General features: G+C 41.7%; 4 protein-coding genes across 7 annotated transcripts in view; all 4 read right to left on the bottom strand.

Annotated features, from left to right (window-relative positions):
* Positions 1-27,912, bottom strand: part of LOC308094999 (NACHT, LRR and PYD domains-containing protein 12-like) — a 518,863-nt gene that overhangs the window by 162,597 nt on the left and 328,354 nt on the right. The window lies entirely within an intron of this gene.
* The window catches only part of LOC308094786 (uncharacterized protein), a gene marked incomplete at its 3' end in the record, with an annotated part of 221,582 nt that overhangs the window by 88,536 nt on the left and 105,134 nt on the right, over positions 1-27,912 (bottom strand). The window lies entirely within an intron of this gene.
* LOC308094996 (NACHT, LRR and PYD domains-containing protein 3-like) overlaps positions 1-27,912 on the bottom strand; it is a 569,186-nt gene that overhangs the window by 490,427 nt on the left and 50,847 nt on the right. The window lies entirely within an intron of this gene.
* LOC308095039 (uncharacterized protein) lies at positions 16,474-25,381 on the bottom strand. 4 transcript variants are annotated; one of them, XM_080441957.1, is made up of 10 exons: positions 25,191-25,381; positions 23,801-23,834; positions 23,042-23,445; positions 22,578-22,704; positions 21,989-22,036; positions 21,747-21,843; positions 21,488-21,616; positions 21,088-21,183; positions 20,686-20,882; positions 16,474-17,229 (listed from the first exon to the last, which is right to left on the bottom strand). In XM_080441957.1, the coding sequence occupies exons 6-10, from the start codon at positions 21,823-21,825 to the stop codon at positions 17,200-17,202; spliced, it is 531 nt and encodes a 176-aa protein (XP_080298083.1). In that variant the 5' UTR covers positions 21,826-21,843; positions 21,989-22,036; positions 22,578-22,704; positions 23,042-23,445; positions 23,801-23,834; positions 25,191-25,381; the 3' UTR covers positions 16,474-17,199. The 4 variants fall into 4 exon arrangements, with proteins under 4 accessions (XP_080298083.1, XP_080298080.1, XP_080298082.1 ...); XM_080441954.1 differs by lacking the exon at positions 16,474-17,229 and having other exon boundaries at positions 20,425-20,882; XM_080441956.1 differs by lacking the exon at positions 16,474-17,229 and having other exon boundaries at positions 20,425-20,882; positions 23,042-23,834.

The raw sequence follows: 27,912 nt of genomic DNA, 5'->3' as shown, positions 1-27,912 counted from the left end.
AATCTACAAGTTGCAGCAGCCCACCTGATCAACAACAGGTAGATAAAGAAGAATAATCGGAAACTGAGCCTGATAATGACATAAATCAAGAAGCAACCACAGCACACACAGATGTAAAATATCCATCAGACAGAGCAAATTTCCCAGTTGATTTAACCGATGCAGATGTGAAGAGGACCATACTTTCCATGGGTTCATGTAAACCAGCGGGACCCTTTCCTAGGGATGAAAAGCGCAGAAGTTTCTCAGAAGAATATTATTACAAAAAATCTAAACTGGGTTGTAAAGTCCCTCGTAAATGTTATTCTCCAAAGATGGACCGTGCGTATTGCGAGCCCTGCTGGCTTTTCGCCGATAGGAGATGCCCATCCCACCAGCTCTCCTGGACTGTAGGGATTAAAGACTGGCAAGGACTGTCTAGCAAAATAAAGAAACACAAATCATCAAATGCTCATCTAGCCGCATGTGTGGTATTTGACACCTGGAAAAACGACCGTACAGTGGATGTACAAGTTGACCACCAGTACAAGCATCAGGTACATTTTTGGACCCAAGTGTTAAAAAGAATCACAGATGTCACTCTGACATTAGCTTCTTGCAATCTTGCTTTTAGAGGGCACCGTGAGAAAGTGGGTGAGCTCAATAGAGGACATTTTGTGTCAGTAATAGAGTTGTTGGCTCGATATGATCCCATATGGCAAGAGTTGCTTAATAAAAAAAGAAAAGTTACTTATTTAAGCCCGCACATTCAAAACGAATTAATTGCATTATTGTCAAAGAAAGTACACAAGCAGATTGTTTGTGAAATAAAGGAGGCCGTTTTTTTCATAATGGACACTACTCAGGATATAACTAAAGTCGATCAACTCAGTCAAGTTTTCAGATACATCACAGTTCGCAAAGATGAAAATGATAATGCCATCGGGGTTGACATCAATGAGAGTTTTCTGGGATTTGAGAATATCTCAGATCGATCTGCAGAAGGACTGGAAGGAAAAATACTTGAACTGATAGAGACTATGGGACTGTCACTTCAAATGTGCAGAGGCCAAGGATATGATGGAGCCAGCGTTATGAGTGGCATTTATTCAGGTGTGCAGAAGCGCATAATTGATAAAGAGCTGAATGCTGTATATGTCCATTGCGCAGCACATAATTTGAATTTGGTGTTAAATGACGCTTGTCAGCCGATTTCCGAAATCAAAGAGTACTATGACATTATACAGAGACTTTGTTTTTTTTTAGCCAGAGCTGCAAAAGATGGGAACTGTTGGAAAACCACCTCAAATCTAAATCTAAACCCACGCTGAAAATACTTTGTCCAACGCGATGGGCATCCAGGCACGATGCTATTCATGCACTTAGATGTCGTTATGCTGATGTATTACAAGCACTGACCAAAATCAGTCTTCAATACAAAAAAAAAGATGAACGTGTAGAGGCCACTGGACTTATTAAGTCTATTGAAACGTTCGAATTTGCAGTGATTACTGTGATGCAGGAAAAGATATTGGAGTCGGTCAATATAGTTTCCAAATTATTACAGAAGATGGATATGGACCTTTTCCAAGCGGCAGGCTTACTGGGCAATGCATGCAGCACCTTATCAAAACTAAGAGACGACTTTGAACAGGTCAAAAGCACAGCATAGGATCTTGCAGCTTCATGGGGCACTAGCTTTCATTTCACTCAGAAACGCACAAGACGCACAAAGCGACACTTTGATGAGCTCTGTGAAGATCAGCGCCTCACATGTCCAGAGGAGAGTTTCAAAGTAGGTGTCTTTTATGCGAGCATGGATATCATCGTTTCACAGCTCAAAAATAGATTCAAAGGAATGGATGCTATTGCGACGCGATTCCGTTGCTTATGTCCAAGAGAACTCATACAGGCCAATGATGATGAGTTGAATTCATCCGCAGAGACACTAGCCTTAATCTACAAGAACGACCTTTCATCGGAATTCCCATCACAGCTGCTCTCCTTTAGAAACGCTCTTAGGCCAGAAATAAAACAAGATTGAAAAGGGCTCCATTAAAGATCTGACCGAGCTCCTGTTCCTGAGACATGGTTCCATTCTGCCCAGTGTCACAGACGTGGCTACTGCTCTCAAGCTGTTTTTAACCATACCTGTCACCGTGGCAAGTGCCGAGAGATTTTTTTCAAAACTGAAACTCATCAAAACTTATCTGAGAAGCACCATGTCCCAAGAAAGATTGTCTGGATTGGCAGTTCTCAGCATTGAAAACCAGCGTGCTCGCCAGATGGATTTAACCGATCTAGTAAAGGAATTTGCACAGAAGAATACAAGGTGGGAGCAACGCTTTGGATCTTATTAAAGGTAAGAATATATCTTGGCTATACTGTATTAGGGATATTAATCAAATCAAATAAAGGCCTAGCGTTGGGCATTTGTACTCTGTTTTGTGCTTGCGTACTACGGATGTGTAGGACACACACACACACACACACAGCACACAGCACACACACACACACACACACACACACACACACACACACACACACACACACACACACAAATCACGTATGTGTCTGCAGTGATAGGCTGTATGTATGATTTGATGCTCTATTTTGGCTGCCTCAGGAGTCAGAATAATAATAGACAGCCTTTCTTTTCTTTTTCTCTCTCTTCCTTTTCTCTCACCTCAGGACTTCCTTTCGCTGTCCATGGTGCTGATTTGTGAAGAGGGCGCCGCGACGGGTTGTGTTGCAATGGACATTTGTGTGTTAAATGGCTGAAAGTTTCAACGTCCTGGACTGCCGAATGATATGTTATTGGCTGCAGTGCCATTTGCAAATTTGGTATAGGCAATTGTGTTATTTGGCTGCATGTAGCATATTTGTATTTTGGACCATTAAAAGTATTTGATTGTATCCGATTCCGTGTTGCACACTCTTATTGAAGCACTCTTATTAACGTGATTTTGTAGGCTACTGTGAGTGAGCTTGCCTTGTAGATCTGCTCATGGCTTTAATAGCTACACGAATGATGCCCAATAACTACTCCAGGCTGAAAGAGTTTAAAGTGTATAGATAAAGATCTGTTTAAGTGCTTGTAGATTTGCTAGTTTTTAAGATAACTGATTCAGTGTATATTCTACTTGGGAGAGATATGAAGATCTATGTATGTGCTTGTACTGTAGATTTATATTGGTCAAATAGAGGTGGTAAAATCAGGCAAACATAGATTAAATAACTGTAAAAAATATATGTAATTAAAGAGAAAAACAAATTAAAACCGGGAAAAAAGTTGATTTATATTGGTTTGTTGCATTCAGGGATCAACATTATAAATGGCCCACAGCCCTGGAAGTCCTATTTAAACCCTCTGGGCCGACAGAATGTACAGTATCTTGGTTGGGCCAGGCACCAAAGAAATATTAAAATTCCTGATTTGTCAGTTTGCCCCCGGTGTTCCAACATGGACATTACAGCCAGCAGAAACTGTCGACAGCACTACTGCTCTGACAGCAGCATGCAGGCTACCGTTAGCTTGTTAGCTTGAACACTGTTCAAACATGTTTATGTTTGTGTGGCTGCATTTCAATTGAAAGGATTCTAACATTGAGGGCCATATTTTGCGCCTCTGCTGTTTGGCCACTCAAAATATAGTGAGACAGCATTGGCCACGCCTCCATGTTTTAAGTTAAGTCATAAGACCTGGTACTTAATACGGGACCGTACCTATGTTCCCCAGGTTCTATGTTCCCCAGGTTCTATGTTCCCCTCCCCCCCAAAAAAAGGTTCTATGTTCCCCGGGTTCTATGTTCCCCGCTCAACCAAAAAAGGGTTCTATGTTCCCCACTCATCCAAAAAAAGGTTCTATGTTCCCCACTCAACCAAAAAAGGTTCTAAAAAAGGTTCTATGTTCCCCACTCAACCAAAAAAAGGTTCTATGTTCCCCGCTCACCCAAAAATGCAGGAAATGGTGAGACATTTGAAAAGGTTTAAATACATGTATTTATACCCATTAGTTATTTGTAATTTTTCAGTTTTTAAAGTGTCAAAATATCATGTTTTGAAAACTTCTTTGACATGACTCAAAATCTATTTAGGGGTGTCACGATACATTCATTTCACGGTACATATGATACGATACACGATATTGGGCTCACGATATCGATACGATATTATTATCATTTTTACTATCATCAACATTGGCCATCATCTTCAGTTTCAAAGTGCTTAATTTATAAAGAATATAAAAAAAGTTACAACGTTTTTTACACACAAAAATAAATACAACTAGAAAAAGTGCTCCTCGGAGCACAGGTCTACGCTAGGTCAGGTACGTTATTGTGGCTTCCTGGTGGCGGTATAATAGGCCAATGTGAAAAGGGTGCCATTTCTTCCTAGGCCTAGTGGGAATGTGCGTGTGAAATTTCACGGAAATTGCAAGCTGCGTTCATGATTTGTGGCATTTTGTTCCAAAAATGTATTTTGCTAAATTAGACCTGCTGGTGGCGCTATAACAGGCCAATGTGAAATGGGTGGCATTTCTTCCTCGGCCTAGTGGGAATGTGCGTGTGAAATTTCACGGAAATTGCAAGCTGCGTTCATGATTCGAGGCATTTTGTTCAAAACGGACCAATCCTGCAAACTTTGGAAGCCAACCTTAGCCAATCAAGATGGAATATGGGAACGCGGACAGATCCGGGTTGATCACATGACTATAGAGATACTGTGTAATGATTTGCATGACGTTTGGATAAAATCTGTAGGAGTAATGTCAAAAAATGGGTTTTGCACAAATCGGCCTCCTGGTGGCGCTATATAACAGGCCCATGTGAAAAATTTGGGGCAGAGGTTCTGAATTGGTATCGAGGGAGTGTGTGTGCACAGTGATATTGACATGATACTGACCATGATACTGACCATGATACTACCATGATACTACCATGATACTGACATGATACTGACATGATACTGACATGATACTGACCATGATACTGACCATGATACTGACCATGATACTGACCATGATACTACCATGATATTGACATGATACTGACATGATACTGACATGGTACCGACCATGATACTGACCATGATACTAACATGATACTGACACTTGCCATGAAACTGAGCATGATGCTGACCATGACACTGACCATGATACTGATACTGATTATAAGATGTAACACTTTTCTCAACAATTTGACCAGTTATGGCCCGGACGGCTGGCGTGGCGGTCCGGGCACAGCGTGTCACGGGTTCGACTCCCGATCCCGACGGACTTTGCTGCGTGTCACTTCCATCTCTCTCTCCCCATTTCCTCTCAGACTACTGTATACTATCTAATAAAAGACAGATAAAGCCAAAAACAATTATATAAAAAAAATCTTAATGTAACAAATTATTACGTTATTATATTATGCAAAAACCCCGTTATTGCGCTATCGCTCATGATTTTATTACATTATGAGCTTTTATGACATTTAGTTTATTATATTATGAACTGTTATTACGCTGTTATTGTCTCCGCCAGGCCGAAAGGCATGGCGAGAGAGTATGTTTTCCACCCCGTCCGTCCGTCCGTGTGTCCGTCCGTGTGTGTGTCCGTCCGTCTGTGAGCAGCTAATCTCCGGGACCGTTGGCTTGATCACAGTGACACTGTGCACACTCCCTGGATGCCAATTCAGAACCTCTGCCCCACATTTTTCACATGGGCCTGTTATAGCGCCACCAGGAAGCCGCTTTTTGCAAAACACATTTTTTGAGAGTACTCCTACAGATTTTGTCCAAACGTCACGCAAATCGGTACACAGTATCTCTATAGTCATTACACGAAATGGGTCTTTCAGAGTTTTTTAACAAAATGCCTCAAATCATGAATACAGTCGGTGTCCGATTGTCATGCAAGGCCTAAGAAGACATGGCACCCTTTTCACATTGGCCTATTATAGCACCACCAGGAGGCCACAATAGCCTACCTGACCTGGCGGAGACCTGTGCTCCGAGGAGCACTTTTTCTAGTTACATTATGAGTTGCTAGGTGCTCTATATCACCAAGATGGCCGCCAGGGGAAAGGGGCGGGCAAGTTTCTGATAGTAATTTCTCCCCATTATGTTCAGTTGTGTGTGTTCAGAGATGTTATTACACATTGAATGCCAATCGTGTAGATCTACGCGAACCTATTTAAAGCCGCAGCGTGCCAATCGCGTAGATCTACGCGAACCGCCGATTCCCATTGAAATTTCCCCAGGTGCACTTTCCGATTTTTTTTTATCCATTTCCGGTTTCCGGTCGGAAACAGAATTATTCGGGTTCCGTTTTTTTCGATCGTATCCGCTTCCTGTCTGGGATCCTGTTTAAAACTCGATTTTCTCGGTTGTTGTTTTTCTCCTCGCTGATCACTGTTTAGCGTTGATCCGCTGTATCTTCAAGATGGCGGCACGGATTTGGAAACTGTTTTCGCTGGCCGTTTCTCACACATCCGCTGTGTGTTTAGAACCAAATGAACGCGCACTTTTAACTTATTTAGCGAGGTCTGTGGCGACATGAAAAAAAGAAAAAAACAACAATAAAACGCTGGCACTGGTGAGTACATTATGATATTAAACTCTGGCATGGAATGTGTTAATGATTGGAAATTAAAAATGTATGTTTCCTGCATTTTTGGGTGAGCGGGGAACATAGAACCTTTTTTTGTTAATGGGGAACATAGAACCTTTTTTGGGGTAAACGGGGAACATAGCACCTTTTTTTTAGGTAAAAGGGGAATATAGAACCCAGGGAACATAGAACCTTTTTTGGTAAGTGGGGAACATAGAACCTTTTTTGTGGGGAACATAGAACCTGGGGAACATAGAACCTGGGGAACATAGGTGCGGTCCCCTTAATACGTGCGGAATAGGAACATGTCATATTTAATGAAACATCTGTGATACATGGGATACACTTGAAAGCAAAGTCCTACACCGTGTCGACTACGTACATGAAGCTCTATTTCTACTAGGGATGCACCGAATATTCGGAATTGATCTTAAAGGAGGAGTTCACCCAAAAAATGACTTATTTTCTATCAATTGCACACCCCATGAAGCCTTCAATTCATGGAATTATTTTTGTTTTTGTGGCATTCCTAAGCCAATAATTTGATGACCGGGTGTGTATCCGGTAGGATACACAAATAATCTACTTTGTGTCTCCTACCGGATACATTAGCCGGTAGGAGACAGGAATCAAATTATTGGCTTAGGAATGCCACAAAAACACAAATAAATCCATGGATTCAAGGCTTCATGGGGTGTGCAATTGATAGAAAATAAGATTTTTTTTGGGTGAACTCCTCCTTTAACGGCGAATAAATATTACTGAATATTTGGAAGACATACACAAACAGCACAATCCGATCAGTAAAACACCGTTGTAGGGAGAAGTATACAGCAGCTGTGTCTCTCTCGGTAACACACCGTTGAATGGAGGAGTAAACACATCAGCTGCTTCTGTCTCAGTTGAGCCCAGCTGACAATATTTTTCGACATAGAATGTATATATATATTCCTATCAATATGAGAGTGGGGAAAATGCTAAAATATGAATACTAACTAACTAACTTAGAGACAGACAGACAGACAGGAACTGAAAGCAGCAAGGACCAACTTCCTCTGTGGTCACATCACATGATTTACAGTAAACTGCTGTGGAGCCTGAGTGACTCACTCACTGACACACACACACACACACACACACACACACACACACACACACACACACACACACACACACACACACACACACACACACACACACACACACACACACACACACACACACACACACACACACACACACACACAAGTAGTACTGTCTGAATAGCAGCACACACTCATCAAACAGAGTAGTACTGCCTGAATACCAGCCCACACTCATCAAACAGAGTAGTACTGCCTGAAAAAAAGTGCTATGCACAACAATAATGCAAATTATTTACTTATTTATTTATATATAGGCCTTGTAATACTGATGACAGTACTTGATACATTTTTATGTACAGTACACATTCAGTTCCTCGTTTATTTTTCTCAGTTCTCTGTCTGGAAAAACCAAGTCAACTGATTTGTGGTTTGTCTAAACTCTTTCCAAGTTCCCTTTCTTCATCACGTGGGAGAAATGTGCATTGTGTCATGTGAGGACAGGTTTCTCTGTGTTTGGGATTATTTGTGTCTGTCTGCTAGGTTCTATTCACGACCTTGAGAGCCTCTGTGTTAACCCTGCAAGACCCGGATATATTTCTACTTACAAAAAAAAATTGTCAACCTTTCAGATGGTGTTTTAGGAGTACTTTGGAGAGGAAAATATAATGTTTTTTAAAAAAAATAGTTTTCGTAAGGTTTTATTGAAATGTTGTAATATTACAACAGTGGGTCTAACGGGTAGCAGAATTTCCTATAGGCCATTTTACTCACTGTCAGAATAGCATGGCAAATGTCTATATACTTCACTAAAACAACTTAAGGGTTCATTTATATGGTTATGGTTTATCATTTGGCCTCAGAACAGTATACATTATGAATAATATTGGGCCTCAGAACAGTACATTATGAATAATAACATCAATAAGCCATATTTTTAAGAATTTTGATTTTATTAAAAGAACAAAATGAAAAACAGTACAATGAATGTACTAAAGAAACCTAATTACAATATACACTGGTCACAATGTGATGCAAACAGCCCTCCACCGAAGACCAATTCACACCTGCTCAAAATGAAACGGGCACCCCCTCTCATCCATCTATTTGAACACCATTTACAATCACTTGCTTTTTAGCAGTGATAGTCCCAGAAACAGTTTCGGTCTCCTGAAATGCACAGACGAACACCACACTTGTGGCAGAGTAAGCTGGTGTAACTTGAACAGCCACTATTCCTGCAGCGCCCCCTCTCTGTCTTCCGTGGGAGGTGTCCAACTTGGTCCTGGCGCACATCTGATGGCCGATGTTGACATGGTGCCTTGCGTGGATTGCAGTCTGGACTATCTTCCAGTTGTCTCTTCTGAGCTGAAGATGGCCGTCCCCTCTTTGGCGTTTTGACTGCAGTGTTCACCTGATTAGAACAGAATAAATGAATATACATGTCAAAGATTCATCAGGATACAAGTCTGAGATATTGCAAACATTGAAATACTAAAATGACAAATGGTAAACATAACTTGATTCTTACCAGAATGAGAGAGGATGCAAGATCTGCTTGGAAGAGTCTGAGTATCAGGATGTCTTTCTGTGGGACCTTGAGAGCTTCACAGTCGCGTTTGTAGAGGAGCCAGGCGTTGATCACAGCAAGGGTGATGGTGTGCCAGAAGATGTACATGTACCAGCGACGGGCTTTCAGGGGGAACTTGTACTTGGCTGTGAAGGAGTCCAGCAAATCCACACCACCCATGTACTTGTTGTAGGTGCCCACAATGTACGGCCTTTGAACTTCAATGTAGGTCTTGTTGGCCTTGTCCCAGCGTTGAGTCGCCTCCACAGGTTCTGTTCCAGCAAAGGATGAGACAAGTGTGACAGCCCTGTTGTCGTACCACTTGACCACAGCGATGTTGTGGTTTTTCTCCACTCTGTAGTCAAAGGCACCCCTCCCCTTCTTCTTCAAGCTCTTGTCATCTTCGAGGTTGCAGTTCGGTAGGCGGTTCTGAGGGATTGAATGAATGAATGTTTTTATTAGCAAGTTTGGCATATGGTACAGGAGCACATACAGAAGCAATACTAAAAGGATAACACAAAAAGCATAGGGCTTGTTTTCATTGTGGTCATTACCTGTCTTGCTGTTCCCACGTAGTGGATGCCGTGAGAAAGGAGCCTCTCTACCAGTAGAGTAGATGTGAAGAAGTTGTCCGCGTAGATCTTGTAGTTCTGACCACTTGGCAGTGTTGAAGCAAGCTTCATGACGACATCCCCTGACAAGCCAAGTTCAGATTTGGCTCGTACGCCATTGCTGCTCCCTTGGTAAACGTCAAAGTCACACATGATGCCGCTGATCCCTGTTCTGACCCATACTTTGAACCCCCAGGGATGTGGCTTGCCTCTCATGTACTGCTTGATGCTGCTGAACCTCCCCTTGAATGGAATCATCATCTCATCCACAGAGTTGTGCTCTTCTGGCACCACCTGTAGGCACTTCTCTCTGAACGAATTCAGCCATGGTCGGATTTTCCAGAGTTTGTCCTTCTTTTCACTCTCTGGCACTGTCAAGTTGTCAACTAGATGTAACGAGGTCATCAAAGACTGATATCTGTTGCGTGGCATCACATCAGCTACAGGGGCATATCGTGTGTTGGCTTCCCAGTACATTCGGCATCCATTCATTTGTACAAGGCCCATGTTCAGATGCATGCCCATCATTTGCTCTATTTCTTTTCCACTTGTGTTAACTGATGTTCCTGTTGTTTGAAGGCTGTACACATTTGTGTTTGTTGTCAGGGAGTCAATCATGTCTTCGGACACAAACCGGCGGAAGTACTGCAGTGGTGTGTGGAGTGAACTCACATCTTCAGTCAAAGGTGGACCAGAAAAGTCTGTATTAGGGCTGATGAAGGTCTTCTTCTGCCACTGATATCTTTCACTGGGTTTGGCGTGTTTGGCCGGTTGGGGGGGGGGCAGTGGGTCAGTGGGTTCACTGGGTTCACTGGGTGGATGGTTTTCTTTGGACTCCTCTCCACAGGCCTCTTCATCCGACTCTTCATCAGTTTCAGTAAAGTCGATGTCCACATCACTCTCTCCATTCATTACAATATCCAACACATCCCTTGCAGTGAAGCGAGGCTCTCTCCTTGCTTGTGGCATTCTGAAATGAAAATAAAGAAATACCATTAGTACATTAGTACTAGCACATCTCACTGCAGGTACATATTTCACAAGTCACACAATACTGTCTGGCCAACCTATTGTACTTTGCTTATCCTCACAAGTGGCATCAGTGATGATGGTACTTAGCACCATCAGTGATGAATGATGATGCTTAGCCTAACAAAGGGATTGGGGATGACTGTAAGTGGGCAATCCCAACACCCATCACATGAACAATGATGAGAGATTCTTAACTGGGCGACTCCCATATGAACAATTACCATACACTGATTGCTAACCACAAACATTACCAAAATGTTTTGCTAAAACATTATAGGCAATGACATGTTATAAGCTAATGATGCAGTATATTTGTCTTCGAGTACAATTGGTTACAATATACAAATTGGTATATATATATATATATATATATATATATACATATATATATATATATATATACACACACACACACACACACACACACACACACACACACACACACACACACACACACACACACACACACACACACACATACCAATTTGTATGTTTTAACCAATTGTACTCGAAGACAAATATACTGCTTTAGCTTATAAGTTATAACATTTCATTGCCTATAATGTTTTAGCAAAACATTTTGGTAATGTTTGTGGTTATTTGTGGTATATATATATATATAGTAATGCAATGTGGGGAAAATACACATAATTGTATAAATGTATTGTGAAAACTATAAGACTCCACTTAGCCAGGTGAACAGGTGGCATTGCTATTTGCTACCACTATGACCCAGAGTTGTAAAAAAACAACAAGTATAAAGCATGCTCTAATTTACATTTGGGGGATATCTTTCCCAATAATATCATATGTACATGTTCTAGACATTCTAATGATCACCAAAAAAATTATTGCAGACATTTTACTTACTTTTTTGTGAGAAATCCTGTCCAGTGAAAAAGAGATTGTTCTTCCTTCAAGGATTTTCAAGTTGTGACTTTTCCTGCCTCTGTGGGGGGTATTTATATGCAAATATCCCGGCCAATGACATTGCAAGACTAAACAATAGGATCCAATGATGATGTTTAGGTGAAAGAATAACAGGAAAACAAATGATTTATACCATGTTTTTGATAAAATACAAATGTTGTAATATTACAACTGCGGGTCTTGGAGGGTTAAAGTGTATGATTATATGAGAACAGCTGACTACATACAGCAACTATGTGTCCAATATGGCCACAATGAACAGCAGTAGAATAACATGGGTGTTTGGTAGACTTAGTCCACCCTGCATGATGTTCAGGGTGGCTGTGAAGGAGCTCCTATCAAATAAAAATAATGATTCCTCACATTCTCGTCTCTCCTTGCATTGTAAGTTATAAAGATTTCCACCATAGGGGGCGCTGATGGCCGAGTGGTTAAGGCACGTACCACTATGGGCTCTGATGCAGCCTGACAGGTGTGAGTCCAGAGCCCGGAGGACCTTTGCTGTGTGTCACTGCTCGACTGTTCTGTAGAAATAAAGGCAGAAAAGCCCAAAATAACATTTTAGAAAGAAATTGATTTTTACCACAAGCATCATTACACCGTTGTTGTTGTTATTTAGACGAATACATAAAATACTGAAGCCAGCTCTTGATACAGTTTCATGCACGGTACACATAAGGTATACTGGACATATACAGCTGAGGTAGCTTTGTCTCGGCTGCAGATCAAAGTCCTCTCATGGCTGCATGCTAATGTCATCCTGCATGGTAATCCTTCCTCATATCCATGCAGCCTATGTATGTTCACTATGTAGATCTATGTATGTAGTTCTATGTATGTAGTTCTATGTATGTAGTTCTATGTAGATCTATGTATGTAGCTCTATGTAGATCTATACACTATAGGAGGCTGTAGCTTACGTCACACACCAGCTCACCATGATTGTGCAATCACACTGCTGCTGTTCTGGCTTTGAGAACAATGACAACAATGGTAAAAGACATGTAGCTAAAATAGATGTTTGTGAATGTCAGCCCTCATGGACAGACATGTTGTTTACTGAACATCCACTTTGAGACTAAACATGAGAGGTTTTTACAAGCTCAAACGGACAAGACAGAGTCAATCAAACATGATGTGTCCAGGAGGTGAAACAAGACCTCAAGGACCTTTTTGGACGGACCTTTTAGACAAAGTGTTTTAACTGTACTTGTGCTGTTTTCACATTTCTGCCTAATAAAATATTCAATCAATCAATGCAACCTCTGAACTCAGACTGGGAGATGAATGCTCTCTGAGTCTAATGATCATTAGTTACAGTACAGTATATGGACAAACAACATGTGTCATAAGTCAACTTAATGTTGCTATGGAACACTGACTATCAAGAAGGGTTCAGCAATTGATCTGAACACTTGCACACGGGCATACGATCATTACCATGTGAAGAAAGTCACAAAGGCAATTTCTCACTTTTCCCAAATAAGCACTTTAAAATACATGTTTGTGAGTTTGGAAGTTACTGAGCATGTGCGGCCACAGGGTCTGTTGTCGAGGTTACCGTCCTCCAGGCTATGGGATGCAGCCTACTCTATTGTCACTCCTAACCAGTGGGTACGCGTAGCTACGGGGCTACGGGCTGCCAGCTCTTGGTGCTAAAGGCGTTACTCATTGATACAACAGAGCATTGGTGAGCGCTCTTCCTGTGAGATCTCACCACGTGGCAGAAAGTACATTATTTCAAGTATTTGAGGCTGTGGACAAAAAGCTCAACTGTGTGTGTGTGTGTGTGTGTGTGTGTGTGTGTGTGTGTGTGTGTGTGTGTGTGTGTGTGTGTGTGTGTGTGTGTGTGTGTCTGTGCGTGTGCGTGTGTGTGTGTGTGTGTGAGAGTGAGTGAGTGAGTGAGTGAGAGAGAGTGAATATGATAGAGAGAGACATAAGCCAAATTCCAATACCGAAAATCTCGGCTCACTCCCGCTCACTCCCACTCGGTCACTCCGACTTCGAACCGGAAGTAGTCGGGTTCCAATTGTTCATTTGCTTCTTGGAGGAGGCGAGTGGAGTCGAGTGGAGGAGGAGAGGAGGCTCTCCGCTTCCGCATAGAGCGAGTGTACATGAATGCATAACACATGGTCACAAATTAAGTAGTTATTGGAACATTAGCCTACTGTACGTTTAGGGAGATTTGGCCTTGTATAGACAGAATTGTCGGTTCTCTGTGTTTCCTTAATTTTAGAAAAATAAAGAAAAAGTATTTGAGACAGAACAGAACACATTGATAATAATTCAAATGAAATGGCAAATTCAAAAATTATAATGAAATTTTGTTTTAGACAAAAATAAATGTAAAATGCAATTTACATTAATCTACAGGCGTGCTCATTCTATGACGGAATTAAAACGATAAATAAAATTGATTTAAAAATTTCAAAAAATTCCCTGCTAAATAGTGGTCAATATTAAAATGAAAATGCAGTTATGAAAATTTAAATGAAATAAGAGAAATGCTTTTTAATCTTCAGATAATGAACACATTTTTTTAGACAAATTAATATATAATGCAATAGCATTTACATTTAATCTTCAGGTATGCTCATTCTATGACAGAATTAAATTGATATATAAAAGATCATTTGAACAAAAAATGCCCTGCTAAATAATGGACAATTCTCAAGTGAAAAGGCTATTTTGAAAATGTAGATTAAATAAGGCTAATGCTTTTTAATCTTCAGCTAATAAATGCATTTTTTGAGACATAAATGAATGTATAATTCAATGGCATTTACATTTGATCATTTTCGAATCCTACTATTATTGTGCAGGCTAGGATTTGAAAATGATAAACAATGTCATTTTCTTTATCCTTTTCATTCGTTCATAGATTGAGCACACCTGGAGATGAAATGTAAATGCTATTGAATTATTCATTCAGTTGTCTAAAAAAATGCATTTATTAGCGTAAGATTGAAAAGCATTAGCCTTATTTAATTTACATTTTCCAAATAGCCTTTTCATTTTAATAGTCCATTTTTAGCGGGGCATTTTTGGAAAATGTTAAATCAAATGACCTTTTATGTATTCATTTAATTCTGTCATTGAATGAGCACACCTGAAGATTAAATGTAAATGTTATTGCATTTTACAGTTATTTTTGTCTAAAAAAAAAGTTAATTTCCTGAAGATTAAAACGCATATCTGTTATTTCAATTTAATTTTAATTATGGCATCTATTCGCTTCCATAGAAAACAGCCCAAACTACGCATTTGCCACTGTGAACAGAGCAGCAGCAGCTCAGCAGCAAAGCAGTGTTGCCAGATTCTGCGAGAGAAATATGCAACCAGGTCTATGAAAACAAGCCCAAAAGAAGCGACTAGGCTACGGCTATCTAATAATAGTCAATCTACAAGCTCAAATCGCATTGTGAGCTTGTAGATCTGCTATTTTCAAAAAAATAAAAGAAGTATCAGGAAAAAAAGTGGTAATTTTTGAACTTTAACAACACAGTAAAATGTTGTCCACAATCCCTTTTACTGACGGCACGGGTGAGCCCCAAATGACTCAGGTCAGACCCATGCTGCGGTGTGCATTCTGCTCACTTCTGCTTTCTGCTATTTTACTAATTAAATACTCTGGCAGATACAAAGTGTCACTGACTTGAATCAAGTTATATCACTTGTTCACATTGGAAGTGTCAAATAGTCTATGATATTCAACTGCACTGCAATTATGAATTAATAATTCCAACCGCATCATACCGACGACGGCAGACTTAAATGATAAGGGACCACACACACACACACACACACACACACACACACACACACACACACACACACACACACACACACACACACACACACACACACACACACACACACACACACACACACACACACACACACACACACACAATGATACAGCACTGTGATCATTATTGCCGTCACCTGTTCATAGTAGTCTACATAATCCTTATCATAAGAGCCGTCCGTCGTCTGTATGATGTGGTTGAAATTATTAATATTTGTGGTGCAGCCAAACATAATAGACTATTTCCAATGTGATCACGTCCCAGATAGCAAAATATGGGTGAATCAACGTTGAAAAATAGTCGGCCATAACGGTTGACTCAACGTTCAATCTCAACGTTGAAACTGTACTGAAATCACAACGCCATTATTATTTGATTCAACGTTGGGTTTCAACCACTAACTAACACTATATCAACGTTGATTCAACCATCATCTAAATGGTATTCTGCATGCTGATTTTAGTTGATTTTATGTTGAATCAACGTTATGACTCAATATTGATTCAACCATCATCTAAATGGTAATCTGCATGCACATTTTAGTTGATTTAATGTTGAATCAACATTAGGAATCAACATTGATTCAACCATCATCTAAATGGTAATCTGCATGCACATTTTAGTTGATTTTATGTTGAATCAACATCAGGAATCGAACACTGATTTAATTTATTAATTGGATTATACTGAATCATATTAGGAATCAATATTGATCCTGATCATCCAACAACCTAATGGTAATCTGCATGTACATTTTAAATTATGTATGCTGATATACTGTAAGGCTACATCTTGTTCAAAATTACCTTACATTTCCCAAAATGTGAAAATATAAAAATAAAGACAGACAATATGATTTGAATCTTCACATTTATTGAACCAAGGCATTTAGACCTGCGTTGAACTGCTTTAACCATTGTTTTTATGCTTTAACAGATGAAATATAGAACATATACAAGATTGTAGATCTGCTATTTATGAAAGAAATCGTGAAAATGTCTGCAAGCATTTGGATATTTTGACCCGATTCTGTGAATGTCTTCTAAATGATAGATCTGCTATTTTTGAAAAATCGTAAACATTTGTTCAAATCTTTGAATATATATTTTTCAAAGGAAACTTTTGTAACTGAAATCTGTTTCTGGGGGTCCCTGGAAAGATATTTTTCTAGGTGGGGGTCTGCGTCCAAATACATGTGATTTTGGGGGTCCTTGACATGGAAAAATTTGAGAACCACAGATTTGGAAGAAGTATTTAGAAGACAGAATCGGGGACAAAATATTCATTTTCACGATTTTTTTTGAGTTGTTTTTTATAAAAAGAAAAGAAAAAAAGGTCCAAGTTCAAACGCAAAACGCTGTCCCGGTCTAGATGGGTTAAAGAAAAGAAAAAATGGTTGAAGTTCAAACGCAAAACGCTGTCCCGGTTGTAATGGGTTAATCCCTTCAGGGAGGGAGGGAACCTGCAGAGGTGCCACCTGCATCCAGATCCGGTCCCTGCTGCTCCAGAGCATTCCTCGGGATGCCTCCCTGACGGCCAGGCGCAAACTGCAGCCAAGACTTGACCGTCTTTTCATAGTTCAACTGGGTTAATTTTCGGTCCGATCGTTGAGCAGCAGCTGAAAGATAAGATAACAAGAAAGCACATGGGATTTAAACACTCAATTTTGTATACATATAAAACACAAAGACACTTAATCTGCAGCAGCCAGTGCGGGTTGGCTAAAAGACTGGACTGGAATTTGAAATGAGCATCTAAAGCATTGCATACACTTTCACCAGCACCTGACTCCAACCTAAACTTTTTTTAAATATTAATTTAGGAAATTGTGCTCAACTAGTCAACAGGAGATTCTGGTTAAATCAGTCTAAATGCACACATCCGAGTTGAAATCTGAGTTGAAATCTGATTTGAAACCACCTCCAGAGGTGGTTCGAAATCAGATTTAACTCGCACATACAGCACAATAGGCAGGTCGCACTCTGGAGCCCTGTGCCTGCCACAGTCTGTGTAGACAGAGTTTACAGCTGATCAACTGGTTATGAGGGGAGGGGAGGGGCCCTTGGCAGCCTCCTTGCTCTCTGCAAATTTTACTTGGAGGCTATTTATTCCGAATGTATCATATTTTTAAGTTTAATTGTTATAGCACGCCCGTCCCCCGAAATAAAAGCCCTAAAAACACAACACAGTAAGACAGACATGTGTATACATTGTCACAAGATACCCCAAGATATATATCTATACAGGCATGCAAACAGCCCGAGGTGAAAAAGGTGACAACATGTTGTTTTCTTTCGGGTCAGGTGTCACACAATTGCCCTATTTGAGTTCAAAAAGGTGACTGTAGCTGAAAAGTGACACTTTTGCATGTCTGTATACAGGTGGACTATAGGTGGTCTATGGGTGGTATACGGGTGGTATACAGGTGGTATACAGGTGGTATACAGGTGGTCTATAGGTGGTCTCTAGGTGGTATACAGGTGGTCTATAGGTGGTCTATGGGTGGTATACGGGTGGCATACAGGTGGACTATAGGTGGTCTCTAGGTGGTATACAGGTGGTCTATAGGTGGTCTACAGGTGGTCTCTAGGTGGTCTCTAGGTGGTCTCTAGGTGGTATACGGGTGGTCTATAGGTGGTATACAGGTGGTATACAGGTGGTATACAGGTGGTCTACAGGTGGTATACAGGTGGTCTATGGGTGGTCTATGGGTGGTCTATGGGTGGTGTATGGGTGGTATACAGGTGGTATACAGGTGGTCTCTAGGTGGTCTCTAGGTGGTCTCTGGGTGGTCTATGGGTGGTATACGGGTGGTATACGGGTGGTATACGGGTGGTCTATGGGTGGTCTATGGGTGGTCTCTGGGTGGTCTCTGGGTGGTCTCTGGGTGGTCTATGGGTGGTATATGGGTGGTATACGGGTGGTATACGGGTGGTCTACGGGTGGTTTATGGGTGGTCTCTAGGTGGTCTATGGGTGGTATACAGGTGGTATACGGGTGGTATACAGGTGGACTCTAGGTGGTCTCTAGGTGGACTCTAGGTGGTATACAGGTGGTCTCTAGGTGGTATACGGGTGGACTATAGGTGGTCTCTAGGTGGTATACGGGTGGACTATAGGTGGTCTCTAGGTGGTCTCGAGGTGGTCTATGGGTGGTATACGGGTGGTCTATAGGTGGTATACAGGTGGACTATAGGCGGTATACGGGTGGTCTATAGTTGGTATACAGGTGGTATACAGGTGGTATACAGGTGGTATATAGGTGGTATACAGGTGGTATACAGGTGGTCTATAGGTGGTATACAGGTGGTATACAGGTGGTCTCTAGGTGGTATACAGGTGGTATACAGGTGGTATACAGGTGGTCTATAGGTGGTATACAGGTGGTCTATAGGTGGTATACAGGTGGTCTCTAGGTGGTATACAGGTGGTATACAGGTGGTATACAGGTGGTCTCTAGGTGGTCTATGGGTGGTCTCTAGAGTCTAGGTGGTATACAGGTGGTATACGGGTGGTATACAGGTGGTCTATAGGTGGACTCTAGGTGGTCTCTAGGTGGACTCTAGGTGGTCTCTAGGTGGTCTACAGGTGGTCTCTAGGTGGTCTCTAGGTGGTCTCTAGGTGGTCTCTAGGTGGTCTCTAGGTGGTCTATGGGTGGTATACAGGTGGTCTATAGGTGGTATATGGGTGGTCTATAGGTGGTCTATGGGTGGTATACAGGTGGACTATAGGTGGTCTCTAGGTGGTATACAGGTGGTCTCTAGGTGGTCTATGGGTGTTCTCTAGGTGGTATACAGGTGGTATACGGGTGGTATACAGGTGGTCTATAGGTGGACTCTAGGTGGTCTCTAGGTGGACTCTAGGTGGTCTCTAGGTGGTCTACAGGTGGTATACGGGTGGTATACGGGTGGTCTATGGGTGGTATACAGGTGGTCTCTAGGTGGTCTATGGGTGGTCTCTAGGTGGTATACAGGTGGTATACGGGTGGTATACAGGTGGTCTATAGGTGGACTCTAGGTGGTCTCTAGGTGGACTCTAGGTGGTCTCTAGGTGGTCTACAGGTGGTCTCTAGGTGGTATACGGGTGGTATACGGGTGGTATACGGGTGGTATACAGGTGGTCTATAGGTGGTCTCTAGGTGGTCTCTAGGTGGTCTCTAGGTGGTCTATGGGTGGTCTATGAGTGGTATACAGGTGGTCTATAGGTGGTCTACGGGTGGTATACGGGTGGTATACGGGTGGTATACAGGTGGTCTATAGGTGGTCTATGGGTGGTATACAGGTGGTATACAGGTGGTCTACAGGTGGTATACAGGTGGTCTACAGGTGGTCTATGGGTGGTCTCTAGGTGGTATACGGGTGGTATACAGGTGGTCTAGAGGTGGACTCTAGGTGGACTCTAGGTGGACTCAGCATTTATAGGATGCCAGGTCAACAATGACCTGGTATCTGTCCTTTGCATAATCCTGCAAGGTCATCAAGGCTAGGAGGGCAAGTGCTACGGGCTGAGGTGGAGTCTGAAGAGGTGAGTCTATGGGTGGTATACAGGTGGTATACAGGTGGTCTCTAGGTGGTCTCTAGGTGGTCTCTAGGTGGTCTCTAGGTGGTATACGGGTGGACTATAGGTGGTCTCTAGGTGGTCTATGGGTGGTATACGGGTGGTCTATAGGTGGTATACAGGTGGTATACGGGTGGTATACAGGTGGTCTCTAGGTGGTATACGGGTGGACTATAGGTGGTCTCTAGGTGGTCTATGGGTGGTATACGGGTGGTCTATAGGTGGTATACAGGTGGACTATAGGTGGTATACAGGTGGTATACAGGTGGTCTATAGGTGGTCTATGGGTGGTATACAGGTGGTATACACAGGCATGCAAACAGCCCGAGGTGAAAAAGGTGACAACATGTTGTTTTCTTTCGGGTCAGGTGTCACACAATTGCCCTATTTGAGTTCAAAAAGGTGACTGTAGCTGAAAAGTGACACTTTTGCATGTCTGTCTATAAGTGGTTACCAACTCCACTGACTGGCCATCTATAACACTACTCTGAGGAACTAGTGGTGTGACAAATACTTACTGAACAGTGCCTCTTCGCCTCATCCAGTTTGTTCTTCCCCTCTGGGATGACACCATGCTTTCCGTATACGACGGCATTGCGGCACTCCTCATGGGTGAAGAACACCTCGAACAAGGCGTGGAATAGCCTCTTGCAGTCCTTCCTGGCACGCTGGTGTATGGCTGCCAGCTGCACAGATGAAATCATCTGTCCACAGCCTGTGAATAGAGAGCGAGCAATTAACAAACTGCATTTTAAGACATCAGCTACATTGACCCCTTTCTGCGCTCAGTGCACCATGAAAACAGACAACTGTGACCTTCTGAAAACTTCACTATCTAGTTGCAGCTCACAACACGGATCACTCGCTACCAAGAACGTCAGGTTCAGTGTGAAATGTATGGCAAACGTATACATCCATACCTGGATATAGCTCCTGCTGCCCGAGACTGGACACTCCAGACTCTAGGTCACCGACCAGGGTGATAAAGCCCTTCAGTGCGTCTAGTTTCTCAGAGCCTAGAACAAAGACAAAAAAATCTGAGTCTACTGAGTGTATTTGTAAAACAATAAGATTGAGTACTGTTCTACAAAGCTCTACAGTATATTCTGATAGCAGTCATTGATGAGTATTTGTTCAGTAGCAGGGGTCGATCTCCCCAGCTCTTCAGTAAACAGAAAACAGTTTTATTTTGGGATACCAATGTTTTCCAGTCATGTCAGAGAACTCACAAAAGAGGTACAGGATAAAGTAAAGTTTCAAGTGAGACAAAGAAATTAGCAGACAACTGAAAACTGCAACATTACAGGCAATAAAACGTACTGATACTGGAGAGCACAGTGGTTATCCTCCTCAACTGGAGCTGGAGCTTCTCCACCTCAGACCGACAAGAGTCGCAAGGCTGCCACCCTTGACCCTCTGGTATGCTCTGGTCAGATGGATTTGGTTGACCTAGAAAGATTGAAAGCACGTCAAAAACTGTAAAGAAAAGTTTTTTAAAAAAAAGCAAAACTCATCTATGAATCCTGAATTTGAAGGACAACAGTGCCAAGTCTGCTGACACTTAGCTGAGGAACCACACCTTCTACTGGAGCATCACTGGACGGAGATGGAGGTTGCAGTACACTGGGTGTTTCTTGGTTCCACTGATCCAAGTCCATATATGTAGCTGCATACGGCTGTGCAGAAAAGACAAAAGGCCCTTAATTGTACTTGGTCAAAAATCATCAAAACTATAGGCTACTATACAAGCTCATAGCGCAGCACCGAGTGCTGTGCTAAGAGCTTGTAGGTCTACATGGGTTAAATCTAAAGAAAACATACCTCATCAACAGGTCGGCAGGCCTGTGTAGAAGAGGCTGGAGGGTATGGCTGTAAATCGGGGTAGAAGGTATCACAAGGTTGCAGAGACATAGAAAAGTAACCTTAGTTTGTAGTCTGTCAAAGATCTTTAAAAAATAGCTATGCCTTTATGCAATGCATTGTGGATTTTAGATAGACCAATCAAAAGTAATGTGGAATGTAATACAAGTCACAAATAAATTCAATTTATATTCAATTATAACCTTAGCAATACAAAAATCAAAATGAGTGCAATAAATCAATGGTTATTATAACCGTAACAATCAAAATTAAAGTGTCTGCATTAAATTGATGGTTATTCAAAGCTAAACAATCAAAGTGCCTGCATTAATCCAGTGGTTATTCTAATCTTAACAATCACTAACTCCATCAGTTTTTGAGAGATTGTATTTTGGGTTTTAGGGATTTATGTCCAAGTGAGAGAAGAACTCTTTGAATAAAATCAAAGGTGTTCTTCATTGATTTGGGGTACTCCAAATTCAGTGCGTAAATCAGTCCAAACAGTAGGCAGATGGCATGTGGGAGACTTTGAAGGTCATCACTGTTGTACCTTCCAAGACGATGCATGATAGTGAAGAGTCCAAGTGCAGTGAGTGAGGAGAAGCCGGGCTGTCTTCAGGAACCACGGTCAGGATCCCAATGGAGAGGTGGGACATGTCTGGAAGGTCATCGGTGTCCTAACAACCACAACCACAATTACATGTCAAATGTCGCCTTTTTATATGGTAGAAAACACAATACACACCCACTAAGGGGAAGTACAATTCTGGAATGACTATATTCAATAGAAAGAACAGACTGTAAATACTGTACACGCATAAATAATTAACAGATCAATTAATGATTTAAGTACATCTAGACAGCTGTAAACATTCTGTCTGCTTGAAAGTAGAGTTGTTATCCCAAGATCTATTATGACCAGATAGTGTATCACGTTGTTAAACATAGCCATGTCCTGAACTAAACAGTTGTCATGTTGGCACCATTTTCAAATAGTATAGCAAACTTATTTACCAAGAGTATCAGTGAAGTGTTGATGTTGTTTGAAGAGAAACAGTCTAACATTGATGTGTTAGACTGCAGACTAGCAAGGCAAGGTGGAGGGAACAGTGGAAAGCAGCAGAACCATCTAGGCTTCACAACTACATCGAGGATCCCACAGATGTCCCTGGCCAGCACCTGCCCCGTAAGCAGTGGACAACCCTCAACCGCCTGAGGACAAGCGTGGGACGCTTCGGTGAAGCAATGCAACAGTGGGGCCTCTCGGACAGTGCCCACTGTGAACCTGGAGACCCCCTAAAGACTGTGGAACACATCATGACCAGCTGCCCGAAACACCGCCCACCACATGGCGACCTAGGCCTGATGAACCTGGATGACGAGACGCTGGACTGGCTTGCTGCAACGGAGCTGAGGATCTGATGACATACGCAAGAAGAAGAAGATTGATGTGTTAGACTTTAATTAATTAGTTATAGGAAATATTAGTAGATCCCCTCATAAAGACAAGTGAAGGTGTACAGATACCTGTGTCTATAGATAAATGACATTTGTTTTATCATTTAGTTTTTGAAAGCATAGTGGGAGAATGCCATTAAATGCAATCAGATACAAGTTTTAATTATCATGAATAGGGCAGTCTATGGAGGGATGACTTTGTATCTTAGAAACTTAACAGTGGAGGTACAGCTGATAAGGAGAAAGTGGAGCAGGATTAGTCACACATTCAGGAGAAACAAAACAGCAATAATTAAACATTAACATGGAACGCACCAGGCAAACGGAGCAGAGGAAGACCCAAAAACACCTGGAGAAGGAGCACAGATTTAACATAGGTTTAACATAGGTTACTGCATCCAAATAGCTCTAATGAGGTGAATGCCAGTGTAACACTTTTTTCTGCCCAGTGTGATGTGGTATTTCTTTACTGTTTGGTTAGGATTTATAATGGTAAATTATGTTTTTTAAATTGCGTGGTTCTGGCATGGCTTCCATGTTTAAAGCGATAGTGCTTAAAAGGGCAAGACCACTTTGGTAGAGGTTTGTGTTGTGTATTTACCTTGCCATGATGTAACTCCAAAGGAGGACAAGAAATCAAAAATAATTGCTCCATTGATTAGAAATTGATCATTCAAAATATGCTCCTCATTGACTTACATTGTACGCTGAAACAGCTCTCAAAGTCACTATTTTAGCACATAAACAAACACAATCAAAGCTAATTCAGACAATATAGAACATCACCAAACCCAGTACTGTTTATTTTTTGAATAAAAATGTCAACTTCCTGCTGATTTTACTATTTGAAGATCCGGATCCACAGATCCAGTCGGGGTTTTCTTCTTAATAAAAATAGTAAAATCAACAGGTTGTGAGCTTGTAGATTGGCGATTTTTTTAAGCAACGCTGTTGTACGACAAAAGTATAAAATAGGGCTAAAGTACTTAATCAGACTTATTGATTTACTAATTATAAACATCACTTGGATACAATTATATTTTAATCGTGTTTAAATATGTTTCTACCAACGACTAGTTTCAAAATTTGCGAGTCATGCCTAGCCATGGATCACGAGCGTCATGGATAAACTGCAAACTAGTGTTTGCACTTTCTCCATTTATAGCCCGTACATCCACATAAACGTTCAGATTCCAAATATAAAGTGCTGACCTCATGGCCACGAATGTTACAAGTATGTACGGACCCTCAGATGTACACGTATCTTCCGTATTGTTCAATAAAAAGCATTTTAATCCGATCGGTGGCCATTTTCTTAGGTTTTTCGCCATATGCTAACTGTGACCCTATCGGTTGGGAAGTGTATTGCACTCTACATACGTTATAACTCTATGAGGAAATGGCCATCGATCGGATGAAAATGCTTTTTATTAAACAATACGGAAAATACGGGTACTTCTGAGATACCATATATAATTGTAACATCCGTGGCCATGGGTTAAGCACTTTATATTTGAAATATGAACGTTTATTTAGATGTAAGGACCGTAAAGTTGAAAGTGCAAACACCAGGTTGAAGTTTCGTCATGACTATCATATCATATATGACAGTCATGTTTCAGGGCTATACTCGGGCAAATACACGCCACGGTCATGAACTAACAAGTTGGACAACATTTTAATTCCATAAACTAATTCAATTTACCTGTTATAGTAGATTAGAAGCATGGAAACATCCATGTCTGTAAGGTTCGCTCCTCCTGAGCCGTTAGTTCGACTTCCTGCAGCTCCCCGGTCCGTCTGAGTGTGTGTTCAAAACGGATAAGCTCCGCCTCCGCCTAACCCCTTTGTAATGTTGACGCAATTTTGGGTCAGTGGTACTCAACCTGTGGATCGGGACCAGCCAGGGGTCCCCACATGATTTTTTTTTCTGGGGGGGGGGGGGGGGGGGTCCCCAGATGACAGTGAAGGGACAATTTAAGTAACCTTTTTAATAAATGAAAAAGTAAAAATATAGCAAATAAAAAGACCATTGCTGCATCAAGAGTAATCAACAAACTATACAAAAAAAATTTTGTCAAACATTGGCCAAATTCTCAAATAATATAAGAAAGAGGCAAACAGCCGATCTGCAAGTTGTGAGCTTGTAGATCGGCTGAAGTTGAAGGATAAAATTAATAATGATAATAATAACTGATATTAATGATGATGTTCACATCATGTAAAAACATTTAACATTTTTGTGCCTTTTGTTTTTTAACCTGTTGTTTTTTAACCTGATTTCCAAAAATGTAAAGTGTGCTATAAATAAAATGTATTATTATTATTTTTTTATTATTATTATTAATATTATTATTACTATTATTATGTATACTTTACATTACTGAGAATGTCTGCAGGTGGCACATCTCTGTGCAGTGTCTGAGCTCTGCCGTGTAAAGGGTGAAGAGAAGGGAGGCCAGCACAGTCCCCTGGGGGACTCTTGTGCTGCAGGTCACAGTGTCAGATGTAAAGTCCCTCAACCTGACGTATGGTGGTCTGTCAGTGAGGTAGTCCATGATCCAGGACACAAGGTGTGGGCCAACATGCATGCTGTTCAGTTTGTCTTTCAGAAGGGGAAGGAGGGGGGGGGGGGGCTGTATGGTGTTAAAGGCGCTTCGAAAATCAAAAAATAATATCCTCACAGCACCACTTTCCTTGTCCAGGTATGTAGTCGAAGCTATTGAGGTCTGAATTAAAATCCCTGTATAAGGTCGCAGGCACCCCAACTTTAAGCTGGTTCCCTAGGCCTAGTAGGCCTAGAGCCTAGGGAAGTTGAATCGCATTCTTATGCTTTCCTCTGGGAAACACGTCCATGTAAGACACTACAAGACCATTCAACCCTAAGACCACTCAAAATGGTCTTAGGGTTTTAGATTCTTAGGACCATAGTGAAAGTGGAGATCTTCGCCATAAAAGTGTCAAAGAAATTAGACACATATCCACGTGTTCGCATGGACAAGCTCTACAACATATCAAAAGATGGGCCCGTAATACATTATCAAGTTAAAGCACGTTGAAGTGAAGCGGTAACACTAGGCCAGGGGTTCTCAAACTTTTACATACCACGACCCCATATAATAAGGGAAATCTTTTGGCGACCCCAGCAAACCGCCCCCAAAATATCTCGCTAGAACCACATCATTTCTTTATCCGACATAGCGGTGCAGCTGTTGGTAGTAGGCTACTGGTGGTCTCTGGTTGTCTGTAATTGTTGTCTGACGGTAACGTTACGACGCAGTCTAAGTTAAACTCCGTGCGAGGGCTACAGATGAAACCACATGGATCCGCGGTTCTTGTATTTTGTACCCTCTCGCTTACGGACTAAGTAAATCGTTTTGAAGAGCTCAGCTAAATCATCTGTGTCCTCCTGTGTTGTTGCTACGCTGTGTGCATTGTGTGCAGTGTCAGTGTCGTGTCGGGGTGTGTGTGTGTGGTGTCGGGGTGTGTGAGAGAGAGAGAGAGAGAGAGGTTTCACGTTGGTCGTGGACGCAGCCCCCCCAAATTATACATGCATGATGTGTATTGAAGCACAGCCTATCGGCCTCAGTTGATGCGCGAGACAGGACAAATACACAAACGACTGCCTGGTGTAAAATCCGAGTGAAGGACATCGTCTTTTTTTCCTTCCACTTTGGGTTGCGACCCATAGTTTGAGAATCGCTGCACTAGGCAATTAAGAGCCTAGGTTGTAAACCGTAGGTCTGTGTGGAAGGAAACTTATATTGGGCGAATCGGACACGCACTGATCGAGAATCTGATTTCGGATTCACTCCATGGGCTCCAGAAGGCTAACCCTAACCCAAGGGCAGCTAAGGTTAGGGTTAGCGAAGGTAGGGGGAGGAGGGGAGGGGAGGCGAAGGCATCCCCCCTCCCTCACCCGTCAAAAAAAGAATAAGGCAAATGTCATAGATTCAACATTGAATCAATGTTGGTATTTCAATAATTAAATGGGAGGAGGGGGGAGGGGGAGGAGGGGGTTGCCCCCCCTCCCCCCAACAAGAAAAAAAGAAAAGAAAACGGCAAACTGCATGGATAAAACGTTGAATCAATGTTGTCATTTCAATCATTAAATGGGGGGAGGGGGGGTGTGAGGAGGGGTGTGCCTCCCCCCCTCCCCCCATCAAGAAAAAAGAAAAGAAAAAGGCAAACAGCATAGATTCAATGCTGATTCAATGTTGGCATTTCAATCATTGAATTTGCACCATAGATTCAACGCTGATTCAATGTTGGCATTTCAATCATTGAATTTTGCACTGCAATACAACAGTGATTCAATGTTGAAAAACCATCAGTCTTCAATCGTAACCAAAAATCAACCCTAACGACTATAATTCAACGTTGAATAACCATATTTTGCTATCTGGGGTGTTATAACTTGATCCACG

This window comes from Gymnoscopelus braueri, assembly GCF_963280865.1.
Source record: "Gymnoscopelus braueri genome assembly, chromosome: 11".
NCBI classification, from domain to species: Eukaryota; Metazoa; Chordata; class Actinopteri; order Myctophiformes; family Myctophidae; genus Gymnoscopelus; species Gymnoscopelus braueri.
This window is presented reverse-complemented; position numbering and strand designations above follow the sequence as displayed.

What these genes read in the sequence shown, in the direction of transcription:
- LOC308095039 (XM_080441956.1), bottom strand. Translation starts at nt 21,825, where the DNA reads ATGGACTTGGATCAGTGGAACCAAGAAACACCCAGTGTACTGCAACCT. An exon ending in CAGTGATGCTCCAGTAGAAG is followed by an intron (nt 21,617 to 21,746) that starts GTGTGGTTCCTC and finishes CAATCTTTCTAG; the next exon opens with GTCAACCAAATCCATCTGAC. An exon ending in CACTGTGCTCTCCAGTATCA is followed by an intron (nt 21,184 to 21,487) that starts GTACGTTTTATT and finishes TCTTTGTTCTAG; the next exon opens with GCTCTGAGAAACTAGACGCA.